Source organism: Dromaius novaehollandiae, chromosome Z (genome assembly GCF_036370855.1).
Source record: "Dromaius novaehollandiae isolate bDroNov1 chromosome Z, bDroNov1.hap1, whole genome shotgun sequence".
NCBI classification, from domain to species: Eukaryota; Metazoa; Chordata; class Aves; order Casuariiformes; family Dromaiidae; genus Dromaius; species Dromaius novaehollandiae.
In genome coordinates, this window is record NC_088132.1 from 21,945,060 (window position 1) to 21,965,080 (window position 20,021).

Here is a 20,021-nt window from a genome sequence, read left to right on the forward strand (position 1 = left end):
TAGTAGTGATAAATTTACTTATTACATTTAAATTTTAGAGCAACATTGTACTTTCAGATATTTTTACGTTTGTCATTTTTTCATAAAATAATACAGTATGCATTTTGTGTGCTTTAGCTTAGCAGATATAATGTGTATTTAATCTTTACTGCTCAACATTCTACACGTTTTACTTCCTACAGTAACAAGGTGTTCTTAACTAGTTGCTGTTTGTATAGATATTTGTATTATACACAAGTAGTTTAGTGTTTTAACAGGTGTTCACTTAAGAGGGCTCGCTTGTATTTTACCATATGTTTGTTTGCTACAAAGAAAAGACATCCTTCAAACAGTGTTACACCTTTTGTTTGTCATTTTGCTAAACAGTGTTTGAGTTAATTACCTATAAATCTTTAAAAGCATGCTTAAATTGAATAAACACAAATCTATAACTTTGAATGTCAGTTTGGGTATGTCTGTTTATTTTGTATTTGTGAATTAACTTGTAGGAAGTACTGTAATTTACAACAGATGATGTGATAGCATATACTTCTAACACTTGCCATATGGTCAGGCAATGAAGGCTGTCATCTCGTTATTACTGAATGACAAACATCATGTTAAAATAATAACACACTGAATAGGAAATGCTCACATTCATTTATCTTAAGGTAGAGTGAGTAATTGAAATAATTTGGATGCTACCATCTGAAATGTCACACAGTTTACACTTGGTTATCATCTATATTTCAGAACCATAATTTTGTTTGCCAGGTACTACATAATTTTTTATCTCTGTGGATATACAGAGTTATGATGGTACCCTAGGGATAGGCATAGAAGCTATTAATTGTTCGTTTCCTTCCAACTGTCGTAAATGACTTTAAGTACTAGCAAATGCAAAAGGTTGCTTTAAGGAACTAAGAAATAGGAACAGAATCTCGGTTTAAGAAGGCTGTAAAGAATGATCCTGGTCTAAGTCTTTATCAATGGGGTGGAAAGCACAAACTATTCTTTTAATCATAAATCTCAGTTTCCCTGAAGTATTTGGCAAAATCCCATTTCTTCCTGATTTCACCGGTGAGTTTGTTTGTGTAGCCATAAGACAACCTCTCTTCACTGTGAGAGTGCTGTGAATTTCCCTCAAGGAAGATAGCAATGCATAAGCATGCATATTAAAGGGCTGCTGTCAAACTCCTTCACAAATGTATATGAAGAGGTTTGAGCACCTCTTGCCCTAATTGTTCTTTATGTTAAGACCTCTCATTTATCTGGATCAAACCCATAGAACCCACTTTCTAAATCATTCCATAAGTTTTAAAACAATTTATAGGCAATAGCAAAAAATCCTTGCAAATAAGTATAGCATTTTTTGAGAAATACCATGTTTTCAATGTCAAAGCTGGGGTTTTTTGCATTGCTGAGAAGGGATAGGATTGGCCAGTATTCTGCAGGATAAGTAATTGAAGTTGGCCTCATACATTCTCCTGTAGCTGCTTGGAAAATAGTTGTTGCTTCCCACCTCTTGAAAAATCCCAAGAGCCTGGCACTTCCTACAGTGAAAGAGTGGGAATGGAGCTGGCACAGAGACAGCCAAAAATGCTTCTTCAGAATGGCTAAATGAGCACAAAACTCACGCTAATGGCCTTGAAAGCTCTTGGAATAATCTCACATTGTTTGTTTTAGGGTCTGCTAAAATTAAAATTACCTCTTATTTCTCAAAATTGTGGGGTTTGTTTGTAACTTTGAGTACATGTTCCTGAAGAGCATTCAGAATCAGTTTATTGTTCATGGCCTTGAATACATGTAAACTGCAAGGGACATAGAAAACAAAGCATATTCAGCCTGTATAGGTAGAATATGCTTCTTCAGACTAAGTTGGGTAAGTTTGTATACAGGTTGTGCTGAGATGAGATAAATTTGCTCTTTCTGTGAACAGAAAAAAGAATCAGTCTTCATATTCTTTAGTTGCTGAGCTTCTGGTGTCTCTATGTGTTTTGTGTTTTTTTTTTTTTTTTTTTTTTTGAAGCACAAATTAAGATTTAATTTGTGTATTTAAAACGTGAAAGAACTTGTTGATGTAAATAGCTAGGCAAAATTGTCTGTATTTCAAAATAGTTTTCCTTTTGAAAATGTTTTTTTAAATGGAATTAGTATGTATAACCAAATCAGTAATGAGCTCAAGATACATCAGGAAGGTTCATTAGCATATTAAACTTCTGTGTCACTTTGCCTGGAATTTTAACTTCTTTCACCATCTGCCCTTTGTTCAACAGCTGTATTATTGCAGTTAAAATGTATTCATCTGCACTGTGTTAGAATTATTTTTAAATTAAGGACTTTAGATTGCTTTTGTCCTTGTGCTTAATGTAATATTATTTTCATATAATAAATACATTTTAAAACATAGTTTTGATTTTTTTCTTTCTAATGGATAGGCTAAAATAGGCTGACTTTATTTTTTTTAGGTACATCAACTAGAAAGAAGATTCAAAGGCATTGGAGGGCAATTAAAGAAACTGAAAGAAGTAAATAAAGAGTTACTGAAGGACAAAAATGATTTGAAAGCATCTTTAGAAGTGCAAAAAGAAGATGCAGACCTGAGAGAAAGAGAGCTGGAAAAGCTACATAAGAGAATTTGTGAAACAAAGGAAGACAAAGCAGAACTTCAGTTAGTGATTGATGAGCAGGAAAGAGAAGTTGCCATTTTGAAGAGGCAAGTGGCAGAAGCTAACAGGTTGAGAAATGAAAATGAATATTTGCTGAGTCAGGTGCAGGAACTGAAGTGTTTGTTGGATGAAGCCAAAGCACTGGCAACCTGTGGGCAATGTAATTGCAAGATAACAAGCAGCAAGGTTAAATTAAAAACAGCCAAGAAAAAGAGCTCTTTGGGACATCATGGAGCTTTTCTCAAACAGTCCATCAAGGTTATGAGTAATGTATTTGAGAACTTCAGTAAGGACGGCTGGGAGGATGTGAGTGAAAGCAGGTACGGCTCTCATTAACTTAGCTCTGTAGAGGGGACACTGTGCATATGTAAAGCACTAGCAAATGGAGATTGAATTTCAACTACTGTTGATTTGGTATTCAAAAAAAATACTGTCAGATCCTTTGAAATATCTTGGGAGGTCTTGTTCTGAGCTTATTGACTGAAATTTGCATGCAAAATTAGCCACAACTGCATGAGTATTTGAATAGGTGCCAGGAAACCCAAAAGAAGGCAATGCTTGATTTCTTCCAGTGATGCTATTTTCATGCAGTCATGAGGCTTGAAATTGACAGTTTGGCAGGTTGATTTAATTTGCTGGCCCTTTGCATATTCACCACTGACAGCTAAGGATTCCCAGGCAAGCCTACTAAGTCGGTTTAGTTATCTTGTGACATGCCGACCCGGGAGGAGAAACATTTTTTCCCCTTAATTTAGTTAGATAAATTTTGAATGACCCATTTCAGCTTGCTAGCAGATGTCTACAAGCTGTTTAACATCCTTTAAATTAAGAACCATCCACACTAATTATTTCATGTATGTTTTATGCACAGTCATTGTACTAACTTTAATTGAATGATGGTTAAAAATTAGTTCTTTAAAGGTAATTGTTACTGCATAGAGTCCCAGTCATGAGTCACAAGGCCCTCAGAAAATAGCACTGGCAAGATTCATAAATGCTTCTGTGCATCCACATGCTTGAGGAGGCAGTAGTAAGCCACTAGGTGGATGGGTATCACAGCTTATATTTCAATACTTTGTCCTAAGAGGCATGAGAAGCTATTTCTCAAGCCTATATCTACCTGCAAAATGGAGAAGCTGACAAAGACTAAAGAAAACTGAATCTTCCTTGCAGGCTTTACATTGACTTTTTCTGTCATATGGAGCAAATCACTTAGTTTCACTGCTTTTCCCCATGCAAAATAGGGGGCTAAGAATATGTAGCTTGTGTGCAAAATATCTTGAGAGAGAAAACAGTTTTTAAGTACCACCTAATTTATTGGTTACTATCAGTATTATCAACTTTGTTCACTTGTCTATTTTATTTAATATTGCAGATCTAATTTTGCAGAAAGGTATTTTCCTGTTTCATTAGTGAGCTTTTTGTTTAATTTGCTGTGTTTTGCTTTTTAAGAATAAATTCAAAGAAATAAGCTGTCATTTCAAGTTGAGTTCAAAATGAAGTGAAAAGTAACTGTATGGCTTCAACTGTTGCGGCTAGCCGTAGACATTACTTTTGGTAATTGTGCCATTATCAGGTTAGGAAATTCTTATAATAAAAGAGTGAAACATTTTTGAAGGTGGTATTTCAAGGTGTCATTCTCAGTAGTTAGGGAAATTAGTTAATTTAGTTTCCTCTTCTCCTTATTCATAAATACTATTCTTTATCACTGGTAGCTGGCTCTGAGTTCCTAGGTTCAAGCCTCTCATTTTGCAGATAAAAGAAAATTCCTTGAAAGCTTTCGGATGAGAGAAACATGCACATAGTTAGAAATCTCTCTTTGCTACTGTAGGACCTTCAAAACATTACATTGCTTTCTGTTCTTCCCAAGTCACTAAGACATGTCAATGTACCAGGACTGGTTTTGGGAAGTATAAACATGTGCCTGTTTAGCCCTCCTCTTCGGTTTGAGGCCATTTCTTTGGTTACGTAGCCTTCATGTCTAACCTGTTGATTTTTATGATGTTACTTGCGTTGATGCAATGTTACTGAACTCAGTTGTGCCTTTTGGTTTTGGTTTAAAAAGTGATAAATCAAAAATATCTTCTGTCAAGGGATTCCTCAAAAAGATTCTCTCCTTTTTTGCTCTGGTTGCAAAAATGATAGTGAAGAATCATTGCTGGTACGGAACATGGGTCCAAGGCCTGTTTTCAGAGACTTCACTGAATATCAGAAAAAAATGATAATCTGGGGGCAAGGCAGAGAAATCTTGGAAGTTAAGAGCACGTTGATTGTTTATCATCATATAGCAAGTTGAAGGAAGGCTTTAAGGTAGAGTGTGCATTTCAGGACTGGTTCCTTTGGATGACAGCCAATTTCAATAGAAGGAATACCAAGCTTTCAGAAGGTAGGAGGTCTCCAAAGAGTAGCTAGATAGAGATTTCACTGAAGTGTAATTTCCAAGTTTGTCCCAGTCAACACTACAAATAAAGCTCAATTGAAACAAAATGCTATTCAATGAAATACTGTGCATTTGTTGATTTGTTAGCGCAGGTCAAAGTGAAGTAACAAGGAGACTTGGTATATATTTGTGAGCCATTCGCAGACTGTAGAAGTACTATCAAGTAGTTTATCAAATATGTCACTTCTTGTAGACTGTGACAAAAGCTTTGGCCTTTGAGAGGCAGGTAACATCTTAGAACTCCAAGCAATGTATACTGTAACACCATTTGGATTTGATAAGACAGTTTGAGATTTCCCCTTTTATCATATTTGTAAATACCTATTGAATGAACTAAATGAATACTGCTCAGGTTTTATGTTAGCTTCTGTCTTAAAATAGTTTCCTTTAGTGGCTGCTTGTGGTATTTTCTGCCTGCTCGCTTAGTGACTGTCTGAAACTTTTGACTTTGATCACTGATTTTTAGCTTTGTTTTGTTTTGTTTTCCCAAATGTGCTGTTTAGTGATTCTGAAATACCAACTTCTGAATGTTTGGGAACAGTGATTATTGAAACAATGGAGAACATTGATCCACTGGCAGACAGAAATAAACAACAGGAGAAAAAGCAAATACAAGAAGATCAAATGCTTTGCAACATGGCTCATTTAAAAGGCAAAAGACAGCAGTATAATAAAAAGGTATATTGTAACTTGTTTTGTTCTGTTGTGCAGAGGATTGAAGTTTAATAGTTAATATGATGACTGCTGTTATCCTCTCACTGAATTTGATGCTCATTGTCATCTGAAAAGAAAATCTTGTGCTTTCAGATACTCATTGGGTAGAGTTTCATTATCAGTTAGAATTTCTTGAACAGTTTGGCTGCAGAAGTATTTGGAGGGAGTACCAGGAGTGCAAAAGGTAATTAAAAAATTTAAAGCTGCTCTAAACTAGTCCTGCTGTCTCACAGTCTAAACAAAGAATGCCACAGCCACCCCATTAAACTCTCCCAATCAGATAAGACAAAAAGAACAGGGTGACCTAGCTCATAACAAAAGAACAGCAACATCCCCTGCTCCCCTCCAGCAAAATCCTGCACTCATGAATCAAGCATCACCGCTTTTTAGTCTGTTTGGTGTGAGCAGAGAATTGTCCACACCTTGAAATGGTGCTTTTGGCTCTGGTTCTGTAAAACAGATTCTGTCTAGAGAAAAGTGTGCTGTTAGCTTCTTCAGGGCAGTGACACCATTTTACATTTGTTGTCTGGGAATTGAACCCCTTGACCCACTCCTAGTATCTATATCCTGTCCTCTCACAGTGCAGTGCTAGCTGGTTGTTTCCCAGGTCTTGAAAGGCTCCATGCAGTCTATAACAAATGACTCATTTTTGGACACATGAAGAGCGTTTAATACGCCTCCCCTGCCGTTTGCCCAAATAAATCACTTTACAGCATGGAATTTAGAGCATAAGATATTGATATTTCTCCGTCTGAAAAACAGAATACTGAAGCATTGATTAACAGAATTTGCAACTAGTTTTCAAACAGCAGTAAATTATATACTGTGATATAATAAAAAGCTTGAAAACAGATTATATTTTCTTAGTAACCCTCCAAAATTTAAAAATTAATACAACCTCTCTGGTCTTGTAAAATATTTCTTGTGTGTTTCCTATCTAAAGGTCTGTTCTTCTGAATAGCTGAAAAAAGGACAGATCTGCAACCATTTGTGGGTGTAGAATAGACTGTAGGAGCAAGTGCCTTGGTATATGTGAGACTAATATTGTGTGCTACTCATATTGTCCCCTTCCACTCCTCAATGAGGATATAAATGGCAGAGCATCTTGGAGACTCTAGTCTCTCTTGCCTGCTAGTACCTACATGGCCAGTACCTCTTCGGTTTGCTTGCATTACACCGTATGGGGATTTGGTCTCTGTTCTTGTTGGAAAAGACAGATACAGGTATATGCTGACATGTTTATATTATGTAACAGACTGAAGGACTTGTAGCATCCAAAAGAAACATCACTAGCTGCCTTAATCAGCTAAATATGCTTCAGGAGAAGTCCCCTGTTGCAGAAAAAAGCACTTGAAAACAAGGCTTATGGCAACAGTATGGAAGATGGCAATGCAAAGAGATCTAGCATTGACAGTTCTTGGTCTTCCCCACATTGAAGCAGGCTTTACCAGTGCTGTGAATAGCACCAATATTACCAAAAATCTCTAATTCCTCCTGAGGAGGACCCTCCAATTGGGGAATGGTATTCTTATATAAAGAGAGGCCAGGGAAGCCCATAAAGTGCAACCTACTAAGTCTTGAGCAACATCTAGGGTTGGAGATGAGATCCTTCATTTGTACAAGGACTTCCTTAGTTCTGCACCGTATGAAGTTGATACCAACATGTAGTATCAGCAGAGTTACTGGCACTGTCTCTTTTATCATTTACATATTCCTTAGAGCTGTTGCCTAGAATGGAGATCTTCTCTTAACTACAATCGTGGATGATAGGCTCATCATCGTCAGAGAATGCCATTGTCTGTAATATATTATCACCATCTCAACAAAAATGGCATGGATAACCAGCATCAGTCTTCCAGATACACACCTTCAGTTTTTGTAGGTCCTCTGGCCTAGTGGGGAACTAGTACTGGTTTCTGGTGTTTGTGTTGATGATGGAGGGAAAAACAATTGATTAAGGCGCTTCTCTAAGGAGACAGAGCTTCAGGAGCTTGACCTCATTTATTTTTCCCTTGCTTCAGACTTTAGTCTGAAGAGCTCACACTTAACTTCGTTTTTTTCTAGCATTTCCTCTTTCCCTGTTCTTCAGATTGTGTGGTGATTTTACGAACTTGGAATTCATGGCTAAGCTATCTTAGAATGTCAATACCTTGTCCCAAAAGTGCAGTTAATAGGTAACTGATCACCATTAAAATTGATGGTGACCATTTTAGTTATATTTCCAGAAGTATGTAATAAGTTATCAATAAAAAAATTAGAAACTGAAGTCTCTAAAAATTAGTTGAACTGTGGAGAATTCCAAAACAGAAGGTTCATTTTGGAGTCAGCCATGCTCTGGCCATTTTTATTTTACAGATTACAAGCAGCATTGTTTTTAAGCCTCTGCTTCTGTCAACAGAACATTTGATAGGTTCTGGGAACAGCAGATTTTTCAAATGGAGACAGTTAATTAAAAATGCATGCAGCTGATTTTTCTTAAACCTAGTGCAAACAAAGAGATTATATTTGTATGTTCATGTGTGTATTCATGCATCTTCCAGGTAGGACTTAGTGTGTAAACTGATCTTCCTCCTTAGGAAATAATCACTGTTCTGTTTTCTACTGAAATATCTTGAAAAAATGGATATTGTAGCCCTTGAAGGATTACACCTCATCTTTTTCCTAGTAATAAATTCCTATTTAAAAAGAAATGCAGACATTAATGACTGATTATTTCTCAGTTGCGATTCTTTGGGAAGTGTTGTTTCCCAAGGTTATGATGCACTTGTAGTGGCTTGTTTCTCGTACATTTGGTGGGAAAGGCAGAAATCTGTACTCTTCACAGTCTGATGTTGTAGAACTGCTTTACAAATTATAATTCAAGAGAATTTTATGTATTTCTGGAAGTAATTTTTGATGGTTCAGTTCAAAGTGGGAAACCTCAGAGTTTTGTGTTTGGCGTGTCATAAAAAAGCTAAGCTTCATGTTTTCACTTTTTATTTAGGGCCAATCACAAAATAAGGACCTAGAAAAGTTGCATTCCAAAAGGAAGAAGATTTACTGTCTCTTAACAGCCCATCCATCAGTTCTAAACAAAGGTAGGAATAATACGTATTTTGGGCCAGTTCATAAAGATTGACAAAGCATTTCTGCCTGTTTTTCCAGCACCTGTGCCATGATTCTGCACAAACGCAGTTATTTGCTGTTGGAGGATTTGCCTGTCAAAATTTTAAAATATGCATGGACAAATTTTCAAATATCTAGCTTTTTATTTTAAAGTAAAATTAAACCTAGGCTTTTCAGTACTTCTTATTCTTGTTTGCCCTCTGTTGCAAACACAGCCACTGGACAGAATAATCTAGGTTTTGGCTTAGACTGTAAAAAATCTGTTCACAAGACACTGAAATCTTTATTTTTGGTAATGCACCAGCTACAATCTTGAGCCACATTACAAATCTTGTTGAGTTTGCAGTGCTGGTAAAAAGAACAAGACGAAGCATTTATAGGTTAACTGAATTAATTTCCTAGTTTAGTTACTGAAAAGTATTAATATGGTATTCCAGAAAATAAAATATATTTTAGAGTCTAGGACAGTGTTCCGAAGGGCCAAAATAAAATTTAGAAGTAATCCTATTCATGATGATCTGTCAGTGTAAAAACATGCCATTTTATGTTTAGTGAACAGAGAAAAAAGGAGAAATATCACAGTCCAGAAGCCAGGCTACTCTGCTACTCTGTTGCGGGAAAGAATCAAGTCATTGCAGCAGCAGATAGCTGTTCTGCAAAATGAAAAAAAGACAGCAGTATCTTCTTCGAAAGGATTTAAAGAAGCCAATGAAAAACTAACAGCTCAGCTACATTTGGCTGATCAAAGACTTCAAACTTGTAAACAGACCATACAGGTAAGGCACTTTTCATTATGGTGTCTTATGATGTTCAGGTTATTTTCTGCTGTAATTCCATGGAATTATGGTAAGATAAGGTGGGGTTTTTTTGGTCTCTTACTATGTTATGATCACAATTGAAAAATGCTATATATCAACATGTTCTATATGAGATTCTGAACCAGTTGTTATCTATAAATGATAATTAAGGGAAGCCTGATTTACTATTGTATCATTGCAATTCATTAATCCTTCTGAAAAAAGTGATTTTTACACTGACATTTTACCCCAATTCAAAAGAAGGAGGGAAGTTTTACTTTCAGACTGTGGTTGGTTGAATATCTGATAGCTTTCCTGAGAATCTGCTCAATCCACATGATTGTGCAGCACCTATTCTTATGTGAAGAGCAGCCGCTTTTGGAGAAACCAACTGCCTCCAAGAGTGGAATGCTCAAGGCAACTGGAGTTTTCTTCCAAAGGTCTCTCAAACCATATCTATTTAATCCCAGCTTTGTCTGTCCAAGTGGAAAGCTAGAAAACAAGATCTGTGAAACTAGAGACTGCCAAAGTATTAGGTTAACTACTCCAAAAATGCCAGCTTCCTTCTTTATCTTAGTCTTCGTTGCTATTTATTCCTTTCCTATACTATTATTTCTTTCTGCTTTTCCCCCTTCTTGTTGATATACATATATATATATTCTTTTTTGTCTCTGTGTGTTAATCTATATGCAGCTCCTCTGCTGGAATTCTTTTCTATTCATACTGTAGTGATTGGCCTGCCCTTTATAGAGCTGAATCAACAAACACTTTTGCAGTAAGTGTCTCCTGTTGGTCACACACACATCCTGCTTCCAGAATTATAGTGCTACAACAGATGGACTTGCTGGAAGGAGGCAGACATTAAAAAAGAAATCAAATCCCCTCCTCCTCAAAGTTCTCTGCATTTCTCTCATTGCACAGAAGGCAGAAGCAGCATCAGGAGCAGCACTTCTCACTTTCTTAGGGCTAGGGAACTGCTAATTTCTAGAGAAGGGAAAACCTCCTTTCTGTTACTTATTTTGCATAACTATATAGACTTAATGAATTGTTCAAAAGGAGTTTCCAAGGTCATTGGAACCAAAGGAGATCTCCCTACTTTATGAACAGTATCATAATGTAAAGTTTCATAGACAGTATAAACTTCACAGACAGTTATATATGTAATTTAAGTAAAATATTCTGCTTTCTCAGATTTCTTCGTGACGTGCTTTCCTAGAAGGCTAAACCTTAGGTGTCCATAGAAGAGCAATGTGAAAACTAAAGTGAAAAGGCTGATTATCACAAAACAGTGTTTCAGAAAAAAAAGACAAAAAAGACAATAGTTATATCAAGATGGTTGCTGCTATAATATAAAAGACTGACTCAAGAGTGAAATAGTGTGGTCTCAAAACTAAACCAGTTTTCTTTCACTCATTTTTTTCTGAAAAGTAAAAAAAAAAAATGATTGTTTAGTCACTGGTCTATTTAAAGGGTGGTGCATTCTAAGCAAAAATAAATAAATGGTGTTGCAGGTACTCAAGGAAAAAATCTGTATTAGGCATGCACATTTTTTTCCTTCTCAGCAACCAATTCAAATTCCCTTTCTTACAACTAATTACTCTTCAGGTGCCATACTAGTGCTACCAAGTGGGAAATTTTAAGCAGAGGCTTGGGCTACTTGCCAAGTGAAAATTAAGGAGGTAAAGAACCTCCACAGTCACTGCAGGGTACATGCACATTTTAGAGAGAGAACCATGGCTCAGACAGATCAAATGACTGTAAAGCACACATTTAGTTTTTTTAGCGTTATAAGAAATAGTAACTAGAAGGGAAGTTTTAAGATATTGCAAGGGAAATGACATTTTTAAAAACATTTTTTTCACGAGTAAGAATATCACTATGTTCTCATTGTTTCCTCTCAGTGTTTCTGTTACTTTAGATTCTGGAATTTTCCTGCACAGGTAGGGGAAAAAACAGGGGAAAAAAAACACGGATAAGTAGAAGATTGAGACAATATCTAGATTCAGGGACAATGAAGCTCTTTAACAGCGTCAGCTTCACAAACATCTAAATATAAACTTACATATGTAATCATAATGGTCCTGAGTAATCTTATATTAAGAACACATTCACAGTGCTGGGCTAATTTACGTGCAGTGTTCTAGCAACTGTGAACATTAACGTCATGGGTTTGGACAACAGAGTTGTGTTGCCTGAATTTAGATAAAGAAATAAATCCTTCAGCAGACAAGGACAGATGTTTACACAGTCAGTCCTTCATCATAATCCCCAAGGAATCTAATGCTAGAAGATCGACTCTGGATTTGAGATTTAAATGTTCCAGATGTTCATTTTGAATCAGACTTTACAGTTCATGCAGCCTAAGGATTGGCTGGCATCTGTTGATTTTCAGATTATATGTACCTATATATTTTCATGTATTTTTATTGAAGATTCAGATATGCATATATGCATATATGTATATGTCTGTCATACATGTATATCTGTATGTATATATTTGTCTGCCAAATGTAGGAATTTGGAATACTGGATTTTAAGTTCTTTTTTTTTTTGGTCCTTATAAACTCGTTGTAGAAATGTAGATTATTTACTTTATTTTGTTTCTGCCAGAGCAATTCTATGCATATTTTTGCAAAATGACTGTAAAGTGACTGCACATGTGAGAATCAAAGCTTGCATTCTCCAAGGGTTCCCATCAACACTGAGTCAAGACCGTCTGTTTAGAAGTACAGTAGTTACATTTTGCAATCAGTGTGTAGAAATCACAGCTGGAGTTGATACTTAATGTAGAAGTGAAGGGATTTAGTATTTCCATAGTGTCTTAGAAAAATGTGAGACAGGAATTTATTGAAAAAATTCAGGAAAACTTTTTTCTAAGATTTATTCCCCCCTCTACTAATTTCTATCACTGGCTGACTGCTCGTTGGAGCATATTTATTACATTTGGCCGAGTAATGATAATTAGTTTTGTGCAGTAAGTACTGTTCTTGTTGCAAAAGTTCAGACAAAGTATACTGAATGCAAAAGAAATATATGGGGAAAAAAAAGAAAATGATATTGCAGTTTAAGACAGTAGTGTCTATCTTACTAATGCCATGACCACTTATAAGTCCAGTGCTCAAAAGTACCCGAGAATCTTTTGCATCAGTTCTTCAGTGTTTCAAATGCAATGACACAGGAAGAGCTGCATTTCTTAACAGATCTCTTTAGGAATGTGCAGGGTACTGTTTGCAAAGTGCCTATGTAAAGTGTGCTTCAGCAGGAAACCTGGATCTCAGAGAATGGGAATAAACCAACCAGTCAACTACGAACAGATCCTCCAGGGAGGATAATGTGCAGGTTTAAATGAAGTTTTTCAGATGCATTCCTGCAAATTTGTAACAAGTTTTTTGTTGAGCTGGGAAGTGGATCTTTTTTTTAAGCTGCTGCACGTTGTAGCTGTAGCTCAGCCTAGGGATTTTCTGTGATAGCATTTATAGAATTTTAGAAATCTCTCCAAACTTTACTTTAACCATTCAGTTTTCTGTTTTCTTTGCTGTTAGAGGAACTTTTCTTTTCTTGGGCTTTTACCTTGCCTTTTAAATAGAGTTTGGTTCTCAAAGGGATGTTGATTTGGTGGATTATCTCAAGCATAGGAAGAGGTAAGCATAAAAAGCGAAAGAGAAAATGGCTACTGAAGGCTTCTTATTCTCTGAAGTTTGTCTGTGTTTGTAACTTTCTCCACGTATTCTTTTGGCTATTTTAAACTGCCCAATCTATCAGAAAACAGCTTAGAATTCGGGGCTGCATCTGCAAATTCAGCACCAGAGCTTTGCTCTTCTTATGGTACCCAGATATGAATATCACAATCAATTTAGCAGTATTCAGTTACAGTGAAACAAAGAGACTGATGATGAATTCAGATGCATTGTAAATTATTGACTTTAACAGTATGATTTACACCAAGATCTCACTTTGATCCTAGTTTCCATAAAGAGATTTTTAAATATTTATACCTTTCCGTTGAATTATTTTAAAGATGTATTGTTGCTTACATGACTTTTTTCATGTTTGTATTTGTCTTAAAGAATATTTGAGGAATAATCCTGAAATTATAAACTACAAATTGCTTTTAATCCTGCTGCAGTAAGTAAAAGATGCTTTTGGAACATCTTGTTCAGTTTTGTCTTAATGAAGTGTGTAAGCACTCTCTTGATAGCCCTTTTTTTTTTTTTTTTTTTTTTTGAATCGTTGTCCAGTTAGTTATTGTTTTATCCCAAATCACTTTTACATATATCGTTCTTACATCTTTTTGTCTCATACTGCATGGAAATCTATGAATGCTCTGGAACATTTCAGCTCTTTTTTTATTAAGTTTGTAAGGAAACTTAAGCCTTCAGTGTCATCTTTTCTAAATTATATAGCTATGGCTTTTTCTCCCCAGTAACATAAAAAGAGATTTTTCATGATGTCCATCAGATGGTAATAATCATACATACAAAATACAAGAATAATAAAATTTAATAAAATATTTTAGAAGAATTAAAATTTTGAAGACCTAAAATGAAGTATAAATGGTAATTTTTAAAGAAAAGTTATGTAAAGGAATACTGCTACTTGGGGGTTTATGCAGGAATTCTGCTTTCTGTATGTAAAAATAGTAGTAAAACAGTGTCACTGTCATGGCCTCACGTTATAACACATGCAAAAAGAAATGAGTAAAAATTAAATGTGTTTCTGTCCTTCTCGAAAATGCGCCTTTTTCATTCTTACATAGCAACCTTAAGTCTGGAATGTCTTAGTTATATCCCTCATAAAAATCAAAATAAATAATAAAAAAGCTAAATATATCCTATTTAACACAGAAGTCAAATCCCAATGCAAAATCATTTTTACAGCCTTCCACCTTTGGCACACAGTGCAACGAGACAATCACAGAATTCTATCAAACTGTTTGGCAAAAAGCTGCTTCCAAAAACACAAGGACAAATCTCCTTTCCGCCTTCCCCACCCCTCCCCCACCTTTGTAAGTATACAGATTATCCTCTCCTAACTGCTTTGAATGAGAGTATTCTTTTTTCATTTGCAGGAACTGTAATATTTGGGCGCAATAGTTAAAATAAACATTTTTTGAAAAATATTTTAAAAAGAAATTTTCTATTCTACTTTAATTATAAATAGAGCAGAATTGAAAATGTAAACCTAAAGGGACAAAACTGTGGTAACATACTGATGGTGAAGTACTGCCTGACCTTTCCAGAGTTTGCAAGTGCAGTCTAAGACAGCAGAGGTTTGATAATTGAGCTAAACTGTGTACTAGTATGAGACTGAAGTCTTCTCAAAACTGGTTTGGATGCAAATGCCGTGTTTTTCTTCTCATATTGCATGCATATCTAAGGAGACCTCTTTGCAGGCACAGTAGATAGTAGAAAGTTCAAGTCACACCCTGAACTGATGTATTCTTGAGAGAAAGCCATCCTTCCTGGACTAGCCACTACGTTCCAGACCTAAACAACGACTTTGGCAATAGGTTGGAAAAAATTATCTGTCGTGTACTTCCAACTATGATTTTATGGTATTTAAATTCAAAATCTGGAGCCTATGTGTAATTTCTGAAGGCATTGAATTGACAATATTGAGAAGGAGAGATTATGCTGCGTTGTAAATTAGTGAGATTCGGTTTTATCAGAGCTTTGCTGAGCCTAATAAATTGAAAATCAGACAAAGATCTCAGACTTATGAAGGATGGAAATGAGGACAGACAATATTCTGTGATTCTGTGAGACTAGAATTCACCTCTTTCAATTCCCAGTCCAAAATTCTGCCAAGAAGGAGTCATGATAAACAACTTAAAAACTTTTGTTCAAACTTTCTATTATTAAATGTGGAAATCTTTATGTAATTTTTCCTCTGATAAACCACTGATTCAACATTACCGCTGACATAAAACATTTCTCAAATTTAAATTTTTTACTCTGTTAGAAGAGTTGATTTTGAACATAAAATGAAGAATTGCTAAATGGCAAACATGAAAGTAACTGCCCTTTTAAAATGTGTGTACTCAAAAAAAATCATAGCTATTCTTATAGTTTACTGCACTGAAAACTTACCACATTCTTAAGTGAGTTCCTATAACAGACTGTGAAATGTATTTATCATGAAACCATGCTTTCATTACAAAACAAAAATAAAGCAAAATACCTTTTACATTTCTATTGATCTCTGAAGAAAAATTACAATAGACATTTTGAATTATTGATGAACAGTAGTTGAAGTACGTTGCATGTAGGAAATGAATCTCATTCATAAATTAAAGAGAACAGTTGGCAAGAACTAGAACTATGAGAGCTGTATTATATTCATGTCAGAATGAGCTAAGTTGGAGACTGGATAAATTCTAGATAAATATGTTATGAAGAAAAAATTGTGGGTACTGCATGGAGATCATAGAATATATTTACAACCAGTGTGATGTATTGTTTATATTATCATAGCATGTAGAAATCCCAGAAAGTATAGCTGTACCTTAAAAGAAGAAAAACCCTGTCTATCACAAGGATTGGTGTGTTTTTGTAAGCTTGTAAATAGGTATAGAATGTACATATGTAAGTGTATCTGGTAATACAGCAGTAGAATATACTTTTAGGTGCATTACAGTAAACTGAAAGATTTGATCTATAATTTTAGTTTGTGGATTTTGTGTGATATGTAGCTTATTTTTCTTTACCTTCCCCATGATTTGACTAACCATCTTTCCTTGTGCAGTGAATCTTATTGTTAGACAAAAAACTAGAAGTCATTTGCATTTCTTTTTCCAAATTTTCCTCAGATGGATACTATTTGGGACCTAGACAAAGCTCAACTAATTTTGCCTATAATAGGATTTCCTTTTGTCCCCACTTTGTTGCTAAGTTCTTCTTGTGAGTGATATTTGATGGAAAGATATAACTGTTTAACCCCAATTATGTGTACCTCCTGTTTGCTTTGCAATGTACTTCTTAGGACAGATCAGTTTTTAACACCTGCCAGATATTTCCATCCTTTCTCTAGGAAGCTTTAAAGATAACATGTTCAGTCTAAGAAGACTCTTAGCATCAGTGTAAAAATACTTGGCAATTTTGTCAGCTCTTTGTGCCTTTTTAAAAGTATTTTTAGTTTTGATTCAGTTCACGCAAAGACAATTGCTTATGCTATTAACTTTAGAAAAATGATGAAAAGAATACAAATTCTTAATCTTGGGTTTTTTAATGTAAAAAGATAAAAATATTGTTTTTCTACTTGGACTGAAAAGTCAAATCTAACTTTTGTCTGAGATGCTGGAATAGGAAAAAAAAGCTGTTCTCTTAAGTTTTGACTGGAAAGGGGAATAGATATTCAAGTACAGGAATGGCCTTGTTGAACTCAGTGAGATCTGCTCACTTAATTAAAACTAAGTGTAGAGCTAGATCAGGTTCTAAAACCTGTTCTGTCATGTAAAATCCCGTGGATTCCTGTCTCTGAAAGGATTCTTCTGTACGACTTACTTTCTTACAAGATCAAGATCTCATCACAGTGTTTCCTGGCTGCCATTTGAATTGCACAGCCAGTGTTTATCAAATAATATTTACGGTCACAATAGTGAATATTATATGATTATGTGAGATAATATTTATTTACCTGCAAATCCTACCAAAAAAATGACATTAATTGTGGGGCAAGTATGTGTAGACAAGAGGCAGTCTGTTTTTCTCCTAGATTGTTATATATAAACCATTTTAGGTTGCAAGTGTTATCAGTAACCTCAATTTGCTCACTGGAGTCCTCCATGAATTATTCATTATTAGTAACTACCAGTGTTAATTATGAAACTGATTTACCTAACCACTTTAAGCATGTGCTTATTTCCATCTGAATTCAATGCAACATCAAGACCTCTAGGATTTTAGGTACTTCTTGGTGGTAAAATGAAATATTGCTGGTTTTAGTCTAGAAGCTAGGCCCCTCTATAGTGAGATTGGTTTGTGTTTTGAAGTTACAGGAAAGGATTTACAGTAGATGAAGTAGTTGCATACCTTTTTTAATATTGTATAATTTAGTATTCTCATACGCTGTATGGTAACACCTGTTTGTGCTGTTCTGTATGGGTGCTGCAAAGAGGCAGGAAACAGATGCCATGTGTTTCTATCAGCCCTATGTAGTACCTTGAAATTTTGAATCCTCTCCATCTGTTTGTAATTGTCCATTTCATGATGGGTATTTAACTAACAGTCTTCTCTCTCTTTCCCAAGCCTATGTAAAGGTTTTCCTGATTATAGTCTTATGAAGAGTTTTCAAGAGTCCCAGTAAACTGGGGAAATATTTTTGCAGTTCTTCATATTTTCAGTAGAGAGGAGTTGATTCTCCTACCCTCTCCTGATGCATCCTTTTACCTTGCTTCCCATTCCTTTGCTCGTGTCCTGATCTGTTAAATAATTTTATCTTCCTGAATACAGTTTTTCACTCTTCAGGGGAGATAGGGAACATAGGATTGCAGGAGCAGGGTGCTTGGTATAGTTGAAGAGATAAATGTATGTAACAGGAGAATAGGTATGATACAGTTTTGTTCCTGATTTGAGGAGCTGAGTTTCCCAATAAAAGTTGAAGGAGCAGGGTTATGGAATTGATAAAATTATTCCAAAACCTGAAAGTATCTGGAAGTCTCATAAGCCCGTCCACTCATTTTTGTTGTATGCCTTTGTGCCATCATGATTACTTCTATTAAAATGTACACAGGAGATTAATTTACAAAAGTGATCACCACCGTAATTGGTTTTATTTAATATAAGCCTTATTTTGAATTAGTCAGTCCAGTATAAGGACTGGAGTTAAGCACTGATAGCACACAGTGTAGACTAAATGTGTCAATTCATTGCTTAAGTTTTAAGTTGGTGCATATAAATAGCACTTAATGATTTTCAGTGGTTCATAATCTCACATACCATGAAATTAATTTTTTAGTTGATCCGTCACATGAATGATAACGTTATTTTTCCCCAAGATAATGGTTTACACCGTGTGCATCTATTCATTTGGATATGTTATGAAAATATATGACAATCTTTTTGCTGTTTGTTTTAGATGCAAAATATTTCAATGATTTTTTTTAATTAGTGACAATGTAAAAAAATCAAGCTAGTGCAAAAGGATATTTCCAGTCATTGAAAGCTATTCTAAACTTTCAGTCATCCACCAGAGGTTGATTGAAAAGTATAGACCGCCACAACCTCACAGTTTTTTTAATGAGGAAATCATTACATCATAATGAAAACCAATACCTTGCTCAAGTTCATGTTCATACAAGAATAGCTGAAAGGATATCTTTTGGGAAGCAGGGCATCTGAAGAAAAATGAGAGTCCTACTAGGTAATGAGTTGAACATGAATTCCCAGTGCTACAGTGAAAAACCCCAGTGCAGACCTTGAATGTATAAACTGGAGATTGTTCAATAGGAATAGAGAGAGTATATTTTCTTTGGTTTTGGGACTGATTTGACTGCTCTGAGAATACTCTCTGTCCAGCTCTAATAACCATAATGCAAGAAAGATATCGATAGAAGTAAAGTATATTTGAAGAAGAGTCATGAGAAGGATTTGAAAATATGCCATTATAGAGAACAATTTGAGGTTGTCAAAGAGGAGATTAAGAGGTAACTTGGGTTTAAATACCTAAGAAAATAGAAATTTGCATTTGGATTCCTTGATTTGGCAATGTAAGACTGAAAAAGACATTCAAGATCTGAAAATTAAAACAAGATAGAATCATACTAGATATGAGGTCTGTTGCTTTAAGTAACTGGCCATTGAAACAACTATTTACATTAAAAACTGACATAGAAAACTGAGAAAGACGCACTTTTTGTCAGATGCATACAATTTAATATTTTGTGCCATTTCATATCTTCTGATTCTACCATTGTGTCCCCTTTCTACAAAGCCAGTACTTCTACATAAAATCAGATGAATTGTAGTGCATTCAAGAAGCTTTATAACATAACATACAGATTATTCCAAATGACAATTGAGAAATATTACAAGGTGGAGAATTATATTTTCAGATGGGACTGGCAATCAAATCTCCAGTGTTACTGGACAGTTATTCTAAAAAGGAAAAATTAGAGTGAAATTAACTGCTGTGGTTAGCAGTGGCCACAGTCTTTGTGAAGGGAATAAAAAGAAGTCTGTGTTGTAGGAAATACGGAAGAAATGGAGAGACAGACAGAGACAGAGAAGATGTTTAGTGATGTTGAGCTGAATTCATGAGAAGTACGAATGACAGGAAAGTATGTATGTTATGAACTTCAATAATACCTAGTTCATTTTT

The 20,021-nt window shown here is 35.2% G+C and overlaps 1 protein-coding gene across 9 annotated transcripts in view; it reads left to right on the plus strand.

Moving 5' to 3' along the window:
- CNTLN (centlein) overlaps positions 1 to 20,021 on the plus strand; it is a 201,913-nt gene that overhangs the window by 132,188 nt on the left and 49,704 nt on the right. For all 9 annotated transcript variants that reach the window (XM_026097850.2, XM_064502786.1, XM_026097854.2 and 6 more), the window contains 4 exons: positions 2,448 to 2,968; positions 5,592 to 5,766; positions 8,786 to 8,879; positions 9,460 to 9,683. In XM_026097850.2, the coding sequence (XP_025953635.2) occupies positions 2,448 to 2,968; positions 5,592 to 5,766; positions 8,786 to 8,879; positions 9,460 to 9,683 (1,014 nt within the window). The remainder of the gene's footprint in view (positions 1 to 2,447; positions 2,969 to 5,591; positions 5,767 to 8,785; positions 8,880 to 9,459; positions 9,684 to 20,021) is intronic.